Source organism: Lonchura striata, chromosome 2, assembly GCF_050655825.1.
Source record: "Lonchura striata isolate lonStrDom1 chromosome 2, ASM5065582v1, whole genome shotgun sequence".
In the NCBI taxonomy this organism is placed as follows: domain Eukaryota; kingdom Metazoa; phylum Chordata; class Aves; order Passeriformes; family Estrildidae; genus Lonchura; species Lonchura striata.
Window position 1 is genome coordinate 152,655,704 of NC_140704.1, and position 14,585 is coordinate 152,670,288.

The 14,585-nt window shown below is 39.3% G+C and overlaps 1 protein-coding gene across 13 annotated transcripts in view; it reads right to left on the reverse strand.

Moving 5' to 3' along the window:
* The window catches only part of PTK2 (protein tyrosine kinase 2), a 187,643-nt gene that overhangs the window by 76,113 nt on the left and 96,945 nt on the right, over positions 1-14,585 (reverse strand). For all 13 annotated transcript variants that reach the window (XM_085572606.1, XM_085572603.1, XM_077781887.2 and 10 more), the window contains one exon: positions 10,248-10,335. In XM_085572606.1, the coding sequence (XP_085428732.1) occupies positions 10,248-10,335 (88 nt within the window). The remainder of the gene's footprint in view (positions 1-10,247; positions 10,336-14,585) is intronic.

A 14,585-nucleotide genomic window follows, 5' to 3' on the forward strand; every position in this document is an offset into this window, starting at 1 on the left:
GCAGCAACGGAAAAAAAAAAAAAAAAAAAAAAAAAAAAAAAAAAAAAAAAAAAAAAAAAGCAGATTCAATTTCTACTACCAGAATACCAATGAGAATCTCTCTTATCACCTTTAATTTTGCTTGACTATTCTCTTTCAGATGGCATCAGATCAATGCATGAAATAATGCCTGTGCAGAGATTAGATAAGAATTTCACAGGAGGTTCAGCACAACCTCCTAAGAAAAAAGCCTGAGCAAATATTAAGTGGAAGAGACATAAGAGATAATTTAATGGTAATTAAATGCATTGTCACAAGGCAATTGAATAGTTTTCCAAGAAGTCTTTTGTGTTTGCTCGATTATAACATTTATTATTATTATTGTTAATGTAATTAAATGAGAGAAATGAGAATATTTTCTGGGTTAGACAAACAAAGGCTCCATCTTCAAGAGCACAAAGCCTATATACATACAAAGGCACAAAAACTGAACTCGTAGAAATCTAACAAAACCTATCAGGTTTTTTCTGCTGACTACAAATTCAGAAGTATGTTAAGAGAGAGGATGAATCCTCCCTTGTAGGGTTGGAGATCCTGTTATCTGTGAGCTTGTCACACTCCCTGGCAGACCTTTGGCTGCACCTCCTATGGCTTGGAAATTTAAGTAACTGTGCAATTCCTGGAGAAGCTGAAGAATACATCTATCTATATATACACAGATATATAAACACACTCATCCTTTTCAAGCAGATCAAGCACTGCTGCCATGATCTCCTCTGTAATTTCATTGTTCAGAATGGTATCTCTCCAAAAGCCAAACCAGCAAAAAAGCCTGTAGGATGCTATTTAGTACACCTGAATTTTACCTTGTTTGTAAGACAAAATTGATTAATATAAACTTGCCACACAAATCTGGTTTTGAAAAAGCCACCCCAAAAAACCTAAGTGGCCAAACAAAAAGTCAAAACAGCAATCCTTGATCTCTTTCTCAAGCTTGACAAAACCTTTAAGGTGCTCCTGCTAAACCTGTGTGCCACTACATCATTTACACCCCATCTGGAGACCAGATGCTCTGGCAATGATAAAATGACATGAAGTCTGTATTTATCTCCAATACTTTATGGTCACAACGCTACAGAAATAAAAATGCATAAAGATCAACAAGGCTAACACTTGGCTTGACACCAGGATTAAGAATTCAACTGTCAACACTGCTAAAATCCTGTATGCTTTTTATTTGGTAACATTAGAACCCAAAATATGATGTTTGAAGTGAGTCACTTGAGTGGTGTATGTTGCTTGTAACATATTTGCTTCCACTGACTTACTCACTTTGTATTCCCACACAATGTGCTTATCTCAACTCCCTGAGAAAAATATATTGGAGTACAGTTTAAAGGAGGAGAAGAGACAAAAGTAATTTATTGCTGCAAACTGCTGTGCTGATTTCAAGAACCTTTCCCCTTGGATTTTTTTTAGTATGTTCTAACAAGTTTAAGTCAGATTTACAGTCAAGCAGGTGCATGCTTTGGGGGAAAGGATTAGTCTACTTAAGTTGCATTAAACATGGAATAATGGAAATAAAAACTGCTTCAGGCTTCCAGGCAAGTACTACTGCAGTGCCAGGGTCAGAGGAAGCAACTCTACCAGAATTTGCTCATTCACAGAGTGGCAAATCAGAATTAAAGTGTGACCTAAACTTCACATTTGCAGTTGACTTCTCGGCCACAGCAGCTACGAACAGTCTGATACAAAGAAGGGCTGCAGTGGGGAAAATAGGAATGCCAAGCATAAAGGCAATTCTCAGAGGTAGGAAAAAGAAGTCTTTCACATGTTCTGATAAAAATTGAAACAAAATTGTCATTGCCCCCACATACAGAATACACATCACCCACCAGTGAATCAATGCTTAGAAAGGGCAGTAATATCCAAAGAAAAAAGGATTTTGAAATCCAACACAATCCTACACCGTATTTCTTGATTTATTACTGCCCCGATATTTAGAAACAATTCACTTTTTTTAAAATACTTTTTATTCTTAACAATATTTTTTTTTTTTACTCTTCTTTTTTTTAGCCGGAACATAAATCTCTCTTCTTGGGCATTAAAAGTTCAAAGATACTCCTAAACCACAACAAAAGAATGGAAGTGAACACAATGTGAACTAAAAGACTTTTCCCACATGGAAGAACTGGGCACATAAATACAAGCTCAGTTTTATTTATGATGTCAAGACTTACAAAATATTTGTTCTTTTATTTGAATGGGGAAATTACTGATGGTGTCACTTCTAACTTCTCAAAATTTACTAGAAAATAATGGGCAGTTTCCCAGCTACAGAAATGGACAGCCAATTCCAGATGGAACAATTTAAAATAAAAATTGAAAACAGAGGAAAGCCCATGTTTGTGAGGATGGAGAAATTAGAGAACAGCCCTATGCTATGATTTAAGGAGAAATCTATCACTGGCCTTGTATTTTCTATACCAGCTGCTACTTTCAAAAGCCATCTGCTTCGTTTTCCTGCACATGAGTTCTTTATGCAGCTGCAGTATTTCAGAAGGTTCACCCAGGCTGACAAGCAGTTCATAAAAACACCATGCTGGATTTAGATTTCTTTATAAAGAACAACAGTAGAATGATTCTGAACTTGGCAAATGTTTTCCAGTTTAGGGATTTTTTTTTAAAGCTATTAGATACTGCGTCTTAAAAAGATATTTTAGGTTAAAACTTGTTTACAGCCTTATCATTTATTGCATAAAATTATCAAACTTGACATTGAATTTTCAAGCATAAATACTGTGGAAATTCTTTATAAACAGTATTATCAAATGGCAATGTCTCATAAAGGGCAAATACCAATAATTAGCCACTACTGGCTTTCCCAGCTTAGTGTTAACCAAGAAATTTCCCACAGGATAAATTCCAATTTTTCAGGAGGACAGTTTAAATATAAGCAATCTACTTCTCTTGCTTTTCTCTCAATCTCTATGACCTACTTACACAATTTAGTCCTTTTTTATTTCTATTTTTTTTTCCAAATTTGCACTGCTTTGAACATTGCATTTAAACAACCTTTCAGTGACTAAGTTCCCACTGAAAAGTTAAGACCATACCCAGAAAGAATCATCCCAACATATGAGATATTTAGATAATCAACCAAACAAAGAAAATGTCTTCTGTAGTCCATTCAGTACATAGCACACAAATAGGAATTACAATCATTTAATGAAGCATGAAAACAAAGATTTATATTACATCATTTTCTCATTATCCACTTGTTCTACACATTTATTTTTAGCTGGTGCTTTTATATATTGGGAAATTATGTGCTTCCACTTAGTTGGTGAAATTTATATTTAAAAAATACAACCTGTCTCTAAATGGTCCTGTATATGCAATAATTTATTTATTCTCAGTAACTTCTCTGGATTTATTTTTAACAGCTCAGATGTGTTCTAGCAGTTGCTTTTAAATATTCAGGTCTCTAACTCTGGAAAGTAATTTGGTGTTAGGTTTTTTATGTTATAGTTCACCCTCAGCCACCAAAGAGTTCAACCAGATCTATCTTTGTTTTACACCAATACACAACACTTCTGGAGACACACATCCCACCAAAATCCACAGAAATTATTCCTGCAATTTACCGGTTCCAGCTTCTGTAATAAAAGACCAGAATATCTCAAAATATCCATGGGAAAAGCAGCCACTTCAGCAAACACTTTTGTGACCAAGACAGAAATCCAAGCATACAGCTCATTTGTTTTCCCCACTATTTCCTATTCAAAATGAAAAACATTGCTCTGCTCTGCACCTGCAGCAGGTACAATACACAATTCCACCCCAATCCATGACACAATTCTTCTGTGAATCCCACCAAAAAGAATTATCTCAGATATTCTCTGCTTTTAGCTGTATTGCTCCTTGTAGTGTTAAACACACCACAACACGTGACTGGGTTAATGTGGAACAGTCACCCAGCATAAATTTTAATATCTGTAAGGACCAAAATGCTCCTCCATCCTTGTTTTCCAGGTTTATGTAGGACACCAAATTTTCATCACGAAAGAACATGAGGCTGGGACCATGGAAGAACATGGTCCCAACCTCACTACTACAGCCTCAGAAATTTGATGCAGCATTAACCCTGAAAGATTTGTGCCTCATCTGCTCTGAATGAAGCCCCATATGCACAAAAGCCCCCAATGTCTGCTTCTAATGTCATCAGTGTTTTTAGGAGCCACCTTAATGATCATATGGTAGTTTTTAAAATGCACACAGGAGGGAAACACATGTGTTTCCACCCCTATTTACCCATCTGATAGTATTAAATTTGCTATAGGAGGTAAGTCAATATTAGGGAAAATTAGGGCTTTGGGCTCATCTAGGGGAGTTAAAAGCCCAGCTCCAGTATCAGGATAACATTCATCTGCCATCTGCCCTCAGCTGCTCCTCCTCTTCGTGTCCCAAGGTCACAGTCTCTATATTATCTAGGGGTGATCTTTGACATCTCTAACTAATTTTGGAAGCTCCTCTGTTAATAATAAGGGCATTAGAGATGGGCTGGGGGAAACCAACTTCTGACAAGGCATTGTTAGGGACAGAGCAGCTAAAAATGATGCCGTCTGTCCGAGTGGGCCGAGCTCCAGATGTCACTGCAGGAGACGCTGCTGCCTCGCAGCCCTTCCACAAAGTAGGACTGGGCTCTTGGGAGCCATACAGAACTCAACCTGCTGCACAAGCCTTGCTCCCAGCTCGTTTTATACTTCTCCTTTCCAACACACAATTTTGAGTTTCCAGAGAGAGTCTTAACATCAGCGTAAATCAACTTTTCTGTGGGTTTCTTTTTGTTGTTATACACAACTTACTCTGCTAATTGCAGTAACATTTTGTTCCAGACTACTAAAGAGACATCGGTCCACAGAAACCTGGCTCTAGCATTTTCAATTTATCGGGCTGAATTATGAGCTGTTTGAGAAAAGCCCACAAGGAGGATTTTCACTGCTCTGGTTGACAGGTGGAAATTTTAAATCAAAGCAATGCTTTCCCTTTGGCCTGAGCTTGGCTGACCAGTTAGGAGGTGTTAAGGAATATAAGGAAGTTTCACACTGCTAGCACACAGCACTAAGGGAAAGCAGACATTGGGCACACAAAATTTGTAGCCAAAGCAGCTCCGCAACTATACAAACAGCAGAGCTTAAAACAAGAATGCCAGCATAGTTTGGAGGGTGTAAATCAACTTTTACAGGAGAAAATAAGTACTTTATGGGATACTGTGAATTTCAGCAACTTCAGAAACCTACCCCTGTCAAGAAAATCTCATTTTTAATTGCCTTTTCAAGCTGTAAAGAGCAGACATGAGAGGTGCAGATTCATTTATATTTGTATCAAAATACATATTTTTAGTATCTTTTCAATCAGCTGCAGTTCTTATATTGCCACCTCCCTGTAGGGCACAGTTTATGTCTCAGCCTTTAACTCTTCAAGAGAGATCTGTTGGGTTTTGGGTGGATTTTTAGGTTTTGTTGAGGGCTTTTTTTTGTTTTAAATAGGCTGCCAGCATCAGGAACAACACCAGCTTTTCTCCCAATGTCCTTCATTTCCTTCAAAGCTTTTCCTGTCAAAGTCATTTGCTTTAGGTCTCCTATTTTTATTAGGGTGTAAGAGATGTTGTTATTTAATTAGGTTAAAGAGTCTAATTCCCAGCCTGCATTTCAAATTATATCTCATGCACCTAAGCCTTATAAAACTTTAATCATTAAGTTAGAACAGTAATTGCCAGGCCTTAAAATTTCCTACATGTCAGGGACAGAGTTATAAAAATAATTTAATTTGAATGATGTATTTATCTGCCACAATATAAAGAGGTATTTCATTTAATGAAATACCTTTTGAGTGTGAACATAATCTTTACAAACATTACAGAGACAGAGAAAAGTGCCAATTGTCCACATGAAATTTTTCTCCACTTTTTGAGAAGATGTTTTTCCCTTACTTTTTTTTTGGTAATAAAAAAAGTCTCTTTTTTTTTTCTCTTTTCTTTTTGAAAAGAGTTTTCTTATGAAAATGAACCTGCAGTGTACTTATCTGGTGAGATACAGAGCCCTCAGAATTCAGCTTCATTTTTTCAGGGTATCATTGACCTGCCCTAACTATGAGATCATCCCCTGCTTGCAATTTCTTCTTACACAAATTTCGGTTAATTTTAAAAAGTAAATTCAAAACACAGTTCAGTCCTGTGGTCTCCTTTATTCTATTTCTCAACATCTCCAGGGTAGCTCTACACTGCAGACTAAACAAGGCAGCAGAGAAAAATTCAACACTGATATAAAAACCTTTTCTTGTTCACTGGGATCTAGAAAAAAACCCAAAAAGTTACTTTAAAACTCTTCTGTGTGAAGCATGAGGAGAGCAACAATGGAACAGCTGATGCCCAAGAGCTGCCCCCACCCCCCCATACAGATGCTTACTCCCTTTTCATCAAGGGATAAACTATCTCCAATTACTGCAGGCTAACATGTTATTCAAGGATAAATGTGTGCAGGCTCTTGTCCCACAATAAAAGGAAGGCAATTCAAGTAGCTTACGTCTGATTCTCATTACATGAATGTTTTTAAAAGCTGTATTCTATCTTGATTTGAGATATGGCTTTCGTTCCTCACTCGACTACTAAGGCAAAATAGAGGAGCCTGTCCCCTTTACTTCCACTTCCCAACAGCCATGTCACTGAACACAGGGAAAGGGAGGCACACACTAGGAATTTTACCAACATTTATTTAAAGCAACAGAAAATATTCCCAAAAAGGACAGGAAAATGGTGAAATCTTATTTCATTACTAAAAATGAGATTTTTAATTCTCCTTTTGTACCTTTATGTTTGTTTTCTCTGAAAAAATGTTAAAAAATCATACAAAAGCCTTGGTATCTTCACTACAGATTTATAAAACAGTCAACAAAACACCCACAGACACACAAAGGATGCCACCTCTAGGTAAATTTTAACTTGCAGTATTTTTATTCACTGTACTACATATTCAAGGTTTTGGGGGTGGGATTAGAGCTCACTGTAGTTCAGATTTGGGTATTCAATAGCACAGGACACAACTGAAAGCTGGCACATAAAACCTGTGCAGTGAGCATCTGCCAACTGTGGAGACAACCATAAATCTGGCTTTTCTTGGTTTTTGAATACTTCAGCCTCACAATTCCAACAGCACTGGGTGGGATCCAATTTGCCTAATTTGGCTGAAACTGTAAGCAGTTGGGCCCAAGGGAGTAATGCAGTCCAGGCAGAATCACCACTAAATGCTCCACAGACTGAAAAAAGAGAGGACCCCCCTGAAGTCCTGTCACCCACTACCTCTGACACCTGCCAAAGAGAGCAGTAAGAAACAAAAAGGCACAGCTTCAGCATTGGTTTGTTGATCAGAGCCCTCAAATGGAATGTGAAATGACATGACTGGAACACACGGCTCCTCCAGTGAAGGGGAATGACCTGAAGATCAGTCTCTCCCCATCTCTGCCCTCAAAGCTGAGGCACAAGAGGCACCGCATGGCATCGTTAGTGGGACTGATTCTGATGTTGTTAACGAGTTGTGTGGTTTCCCCCTGCTCCCACACACTAATTTTAATCCCTTGCTGTACAGATTGCAGAATGAAAGGTCTCATTAAGTGCCCTGCTTTACACTCCCAATTAAGAGCAGCTCACGCCCACCGCAGATGGCAGAACGAGAGCGACCGCAGCACGTCAAGCCACAAACACTTCTGGGCACAGGTTCTTGATTTGTTCAAGACTCTTGAAAATGAATAGCCAAAACCAAAGAAAGGTCACAGCATCCTTAAAACAGTTTAAAATGAAGGAGAAAATAGTGATTTCACATATCAAGCCCAAGCTGAGAAGCCTGAAATGCAGCGATTTGCACAGGGCAGTGCACTCGCTGCAGTGAATGGGAGTAGTCATGCATGTGAAGGCACAAACGTGTGCCAGCTTTGGGTTTAACAGCCTGGTAATTGTGCTTTGGGTGAGCTGGGTGAATAAACCCTGTCTGTTGACAGTGATTAAAGTAACATTTTGTTATCTTTACAAAACGTTCTGTACTTTTCCATAGGATGAAGCTCACTTGAGGATTTAAACTTTCTTTTTCAACAATACTGTGTCTCGCAACTCAGATTCAAGAAAATCATTAAAATTCCAAAATCCATGGGTGACAGAGGAAACCATGTTACTTCTCCTTCTCCATGAACTTTTTAATTTGTTGCTATACATTTTTAGTAAGACAAACAATGTGTTTGGATACTACCAACTTAGCAAAAAGGTTCCCAGTCTCATCCTGACCAGAAAGTCACAGGCATCTGGCCCTCACAAAAATCTTTTTTACTCACTTGTAACATACAAGACAGCAATGTCTTCGAGTTTCACATTGAGAAAAGCCAATTTGACAACAGAGGCATTGTTTCTGTCAGATTTTTAAAATTTTTTAACTGGGTTCTACACTCCTTATCTCTGACAGTTGCTGCTGTGCAGAAAGCTCAGGATATCTATGTATGCATGTATGAATTCTGTACATTCTGTTGTTCTTGCCTACACACAACATGATGCATCTGACTGAGAGTAGTGTTAGCAAAAGAAGATGTTAAAATATTGCAGGAATGACACTGAGATAGGAACAGAATGTGAAAAAATCATCTTTCCCTGTTTTTTTATCCCCCCCTCTGCTGTAGGCCTGGCTTATGATGGATGCAGTGTTACTGCTTAAATTCTTCTCTTGCCTTCTTTTCATATGTCACTGCTGCTGCCTTAACACTTTACCACATAAAAGTTATTGTCCTAGTTTATCCAAGAGGACAAGTGAAATTTATGGAGCAAAGTAGAATCATGGATACAGAATGACAGCTCTGGAAAGTTCTGCACCTGATTTCCATGACAATGGAGACCCAAATACCTTACAGCACCCCAAAACAAAGAGCAGAGACTCTTAAATAACTGGATTCAGAAACACCTCACTGTAAGGTGAAAAAGAAAGGAGAAGGGAAAATAAATGGGATGGTGTGCAGAGCAAGGAGACAAGAACCTCTGATTTTCATTTTATAACAGCACTGGGATTCAGGGCATTGTCAGATACAGGCAGCTGTCAGCTTTGCCTATTGGTCCCAATGACCTTCAAAAACCTTCTATTCTGAGCCCTTTGTATCGTTTGTAATGATTTCTCCAAATTTAGCTAGAAGTTAACAAATATTCCTCTGGCATTTCAAACTCCTTGCTTTAAAGAAACAGTTCCCTGGAGCAGAAACGAGAGGACACTGCAGGCTTGCCAGGTGTTGGACACGAAAGTGATGAAGTTCAGTTATTTTAGAGCTCATCAGTCACTTTTGCACATTGGAAACACAAATCTCCTGTGTTAAAAGCCTGTACAAAGTAAGTTCCTTGCTGCTAAAGAAATAAAGGAACCTGATTTTGTTGTACAAGAGCCCCTGGCAGTACTACACTAAAAACTCACCAAAATTCGGACATTTTAGGCTGAATCCAGCATATCACACAAATCACTTAAACTAGAATGTGAAGTCCAAAGAAGCAATGCAGGACAAGTGTCTTTTCAGAAGTCAGCTTCATCATAAATCAATACAAAAATTGCATCACACATTAAAAAAAAAAAAAATCAAAAGTAATTTACCTAAGACAAGAATGTTGTGTGCACAGTTGTGCTTGCTGGAGTTAGGGTAACCATTTTAGTTCTGACTCCCCTAAAAATATCCCAAGGAGGTTTTATTTTGAGCTTGTTGGTGCAAAAGCAGATTAAAATAATTCACCTGAATGAAATTAGAATTTAATGTTTAATTTATAGAAACTTTGACTACTACACAGTTTTAGTAATCCAGAAGAGATTTTAAATCCAAGAAAATAACCCAAGAGTGTGAGTAGAAAAAGCATTTGATGGTTTGTAGTGAAATTGTCACTTACTTACACTTGCAAAAATAAAGAAATTCATCAGTTTAATCAAGTGTGAATTAACTGTAAGAAGCCAGTGGAACAACAGACAATTTTATCTGAGTTAGGACAATTATTACCTGCAGAATCACCTTGGTTCTGGAACATATTCCTCACCACTTCTCAAGCAGAAAAGATGCCATGGGCTTTGTGCCCTTTCTGCTTATATAAGCAACCTGAAGTTTTTTTCATTTTTCTGTTTCTGCAGTAATATGCTACCCATATAAACAAACCCAGAGCTTTCTAAATTCAGCAAAAAACAAAGCAGAAGAACTGAACATACCTGCTGATAGAAAAAATTTAGAGTTGGTTTGTCCTCAGTGAATTGGTTTAGAAATCCTTTTGGCAAATACCGAATTCTCAATTCATATCTGAAAAGCAAGAAAAAGAGACTGTTGAGCAGAATTAAGATTTCCTCCCAACATTCTTAAAAATATAAATAAACTCAAACTTAGAAAACTAATGGAAATCTTCCTTTTTGATTGCTCAAGAGAACTAAACTGGTATTTATCTTAAACAGACATTTCACAGAGATGTTTACAAAGGACCTTTGTAACAGAAGCAAACTCAGAGCCTCAGAGAGGACTGAAGCATCAAGACATGGAGCAGATAAGCTACAGATCCATGGGAAGGGAGGCCCCCAGTTAGGTGACAACAGATGAGCTGCCAGAAGCACTGACATGACCCCTGGCAACAGCTTTTATCTCTGCTTCTCACAAGCAGGGACTTAAAACACTGATCCTGCTGCTCCAGGAGTGACAATCGGTGTCACTCACCAGGGAGCCACATCCTACAGGAGAGCAAGGAACAGGACTCTGCTCCTCCTCTGATCTATGCTCCAATGTTCACCTCTGCATTTCCATCGGTTTTTGAAGGGATTTCTCTGTAAAATGTTCTCTGCTCCCTTATTCATCATCAAGACACATGCAAAAGCCAAACAGTTTTGAACCTGGCAGTCATGTTTTTAAAGATAATTGTACACCAGAAGTGAGGGAAATTCAGAACGAGCCTTGACCCACGACCTACACCAAATCTGTATCACTTCTCAAACCTTAACTTCCGCTTTCAGCACCTAAATTTTGCAATATTTCTTGTCATAAACTTCTGTCTTCAATCCTTAAATTTACTGTTATTGCTTGTCCTGTGGTAACAGCCTACTGTGTTTGACACAGACTGTTTGCTTCCTCCTCTGACACATTCCTTCAATGAAAGTCTGATAATGAATGTCTCCATCCCTTGGGCTGTGCCAAGACAGCATATCCTAACACACACTCTTAACAGTACTTCCCAAAGTAAGTATCTTTAACAGTCTGCTCATGATAAGAGCAAATATTACAACATTTCAATCAGTTGGTTTCAGCAGGACAAGAAGTTCTTTTCAGCAAGTGATCTGGCTGCCTGCAATCAAGACTTATGTGGATATTTGGTAAAAAATTACTAGGGGTAAATGCTGCCTAGGTTTCCACTGCAAGCAGAACTTCCAATATCCTTATTTACATAGAATTCATTGAAAATACACTGTCCTGTTAGAAATCATTAAAATAAGGAAAATAATGCAATTTACCTAAGACAAGAATACAAATGCTGTATAGAAACAAAGAATACTAGAAAGATGTCTTGCTGTGGTATGGCAATACATTTCATAATTCCTGTGCACAGAAAACACATTGTTAAGTTAAAAAGTGAAATGCATGCATGAGAAGCTGAGAACACCTGACAGAGTAGATTTACAGGGGATACGAGAGAGAAATGTTTTACTCTGAGTGGGGTGAGGCCCTGACAGAGAAGCTGTGTCTGCCCCATCCCTGGAATTGTTCAAGGCCAGGCTGGATGGGGCTTGGAGCATCGAGGGATAGTGGCAGGGGATTGGACTCAGTGATCCTTAAATGTTCTCAGTCCAAACCATTCTGTGACACAGGACACAGATAAACAAAAAAACACTCCAAGTCAGTTAAACTCTCACAGATTATTCTCATATGTAAGGGAACACAGTCACCTTCTAATGCTGATCAGCCTTTCCATTTCATGATCCCCAGGAGATAACTGGTTAATCACTAACGTTTAGGTGTCATCCAAATTGTACTTCCAGGTGTTTATGTGTCAGGGAGAGAAGGCAGCACGAGCACACTGTGCAGAAAAGCAGAGCCTCTCCTGTTTTTTATTCTGCTATATCCACTAAAATCTACTGCTGAACACAACTGCAGAGCCTGACATGGAATAAAACAAGTCTGTGTAAAAGAGTTCCTTCCTTTTTGGGGGGCTTTAGAATCCAGTGCATTTTAGAATGACAGAATTGTTAAGGTTGGAAAAGACCTTTAAGATCTTCAAGTCCAACCCTCAACCCAGTACCACCACCATGTTCACCACTAAACAAGTGTCCTCAAGTGCCAAATTCACACTTTCTTTGGAACCCTTGCAAAGATGGTTACTCCATTGTTTCCCTGGGCAGCCTGTTCCAGCGCCGGACAATCCTTTCCATAAGAATTCTTTTCTACTATCCAACCTAAATCTCTCCTGGAGCATAAATATGGTGAGAAGCAGCTGAGGAAGCAAAGAAGGCTCAGGGGAGACATCCCTCTCCACGACTTCCTGACAGGAGAATGTAGCTAGGTAGGGGTCAGGCTCTTCTCCTAAGTGATAGGAGTGATCACTTCATCCTAAGTGATAGGAGGAGAAGAAACCATCTGAAGTTGCACCAGGAGAGGTTTAGACTGAATTACAGATCAGAAAATTGGATATTCAATATCAGAACAAATTTCTTCATGGGCTGTCAAAGATTGGAAGATGCTGCTCAGGAAAGTGGTGGCATCACATCCCTGGAGGGATTTAAGAGGGATTTAAAGGACATGTATATGTAGCACTTGGGGACATGGTTTACTATTGGCTTTGGCAGAGTTGGGTTAACTGTAGGGCTTGATGACCTTAGTGGTGTCTTCCAGCCCAAATGATTCTGTGATTCTAGGATGCAGAACACCATTACTCTCTGGGATTATAAAAAACAAAAAACAAACCAACAAAGAGGAGAATCAATCTGTTTCCTTTACAGGGATTTGTCTTCTTAATTGATCAGCCATGAAAGTGCTGCTTTTTGCTACAGGATCTCATGAGAAAATCAGGTAAGGCAAAGCAGCTCAGCTGGGACAGTCACCCTAAGTGACCTTCATTAACTATTTATAACCTAATCTCTGCCTGGACCTGTGGGAATGAACTGATTTCCTAAGGCCAACACAAGGATGGGCTCAATTTTCAATATCCTCCATATTTACCGGCTTTGAAATGCAGCCAACTGACAAGGATGCTATGTCCTTCCTCACAAACCAGGTCTGCTTTAGGAGCAAGCATGCCAGCTGATGATCACTCCCCTTATGTTTGATAAATTATTCCTGGAAGATCACCACTCTGCTTCTGCTCTGCCCCTCCACTGGGGCTCAGAAGCACTGACACACCTCACAAAGGTGGGCATCAAGAGAGCTCACTGGTTGTGCAGTGAAGTGACCCATCCACAGCAGAGTGAACACCACTGAGCAGTTCTTGGAGCTCCCCTGTCAGTAACAAGCACTACCAGGGCAGCTGGTGGAGCCAAAAAATAAAGGATGATCCAATTCTTAATAACATGTGCCACTGAAAGAAATAATCTTGCCAATCCCAACCTTGCCTCCAGCAGGTTCTGATTCAGTTCACGTCAACAGAAAAGTAACCAGAACAGAGAAGATGAGAACCAAAAGGACAAAGGGGAAGTCTTGTGTGAGTTTAATGAACTGAATCAGCTGGCTGCAGGCTTATAGAAGTATTAAGGCTCACAGGCGGAAAGGAAAAGGAGTGGATAACTGGAAGCCAGAGAAGAGAGAAGACAGAGTGCAGCAAGGAGAGGGACAGACCTGTTATATCAACTTGGTCAACTCATTAAACCATCCCCACACACGATCTGGCCTTGTATCTGTGCCAGGGCTTTTCCATCACAGCTACCAACACTCACAGTCCAGGACTGCTGAGCACTGGGGTGTCTCCCACCTGTCAGAGCCACAGCATGGATGTCACCTGGTTACAGGGACCTGCTTTACAAACCCAAACTACAGAGCTAGAAGGTGTCTGCCCTGTGGGGAACAGGGTGTTCCAACACACACAACTTGTTATGTGAACCTCTTGATGTTCCTTTTGTGTGACACAGAACAGTGAAAGGAACAGGGCCTGGCACAGAGCAGTTTTGTCAGAGCCATGAGGGACAGAAGCTGTGTCTGCTGTTCAAGGCTCAGTATTACACAAAATGATGAGGGTTGGTGTTATCTATGATTTAAGAGCCCCACATCCTGCTAACCCTGGCTCACCCAGATGGGTGATGGATTTTATCCTGGTAACTTTGTGTGCAAGCTATTGACAATTCATGTAACTCCAAGTACCTGGACTAGTCCAGAAGAATTCCAAGATGTAATTTCTGAACACTGTGAATAAACTACCCTTTAATTTGGATGATAAAAATAAAATAACCACGTGAGGTATTTAGTGGTTTACTAACAATATAGGAAGTTTTTAGTTTAAGAACCATTCCAAGACTACTTCCCCTTTAGTAATCTAAATATTTCTACAAGTACTGTCATATGATCTTAGACACTTCATGTTTAGG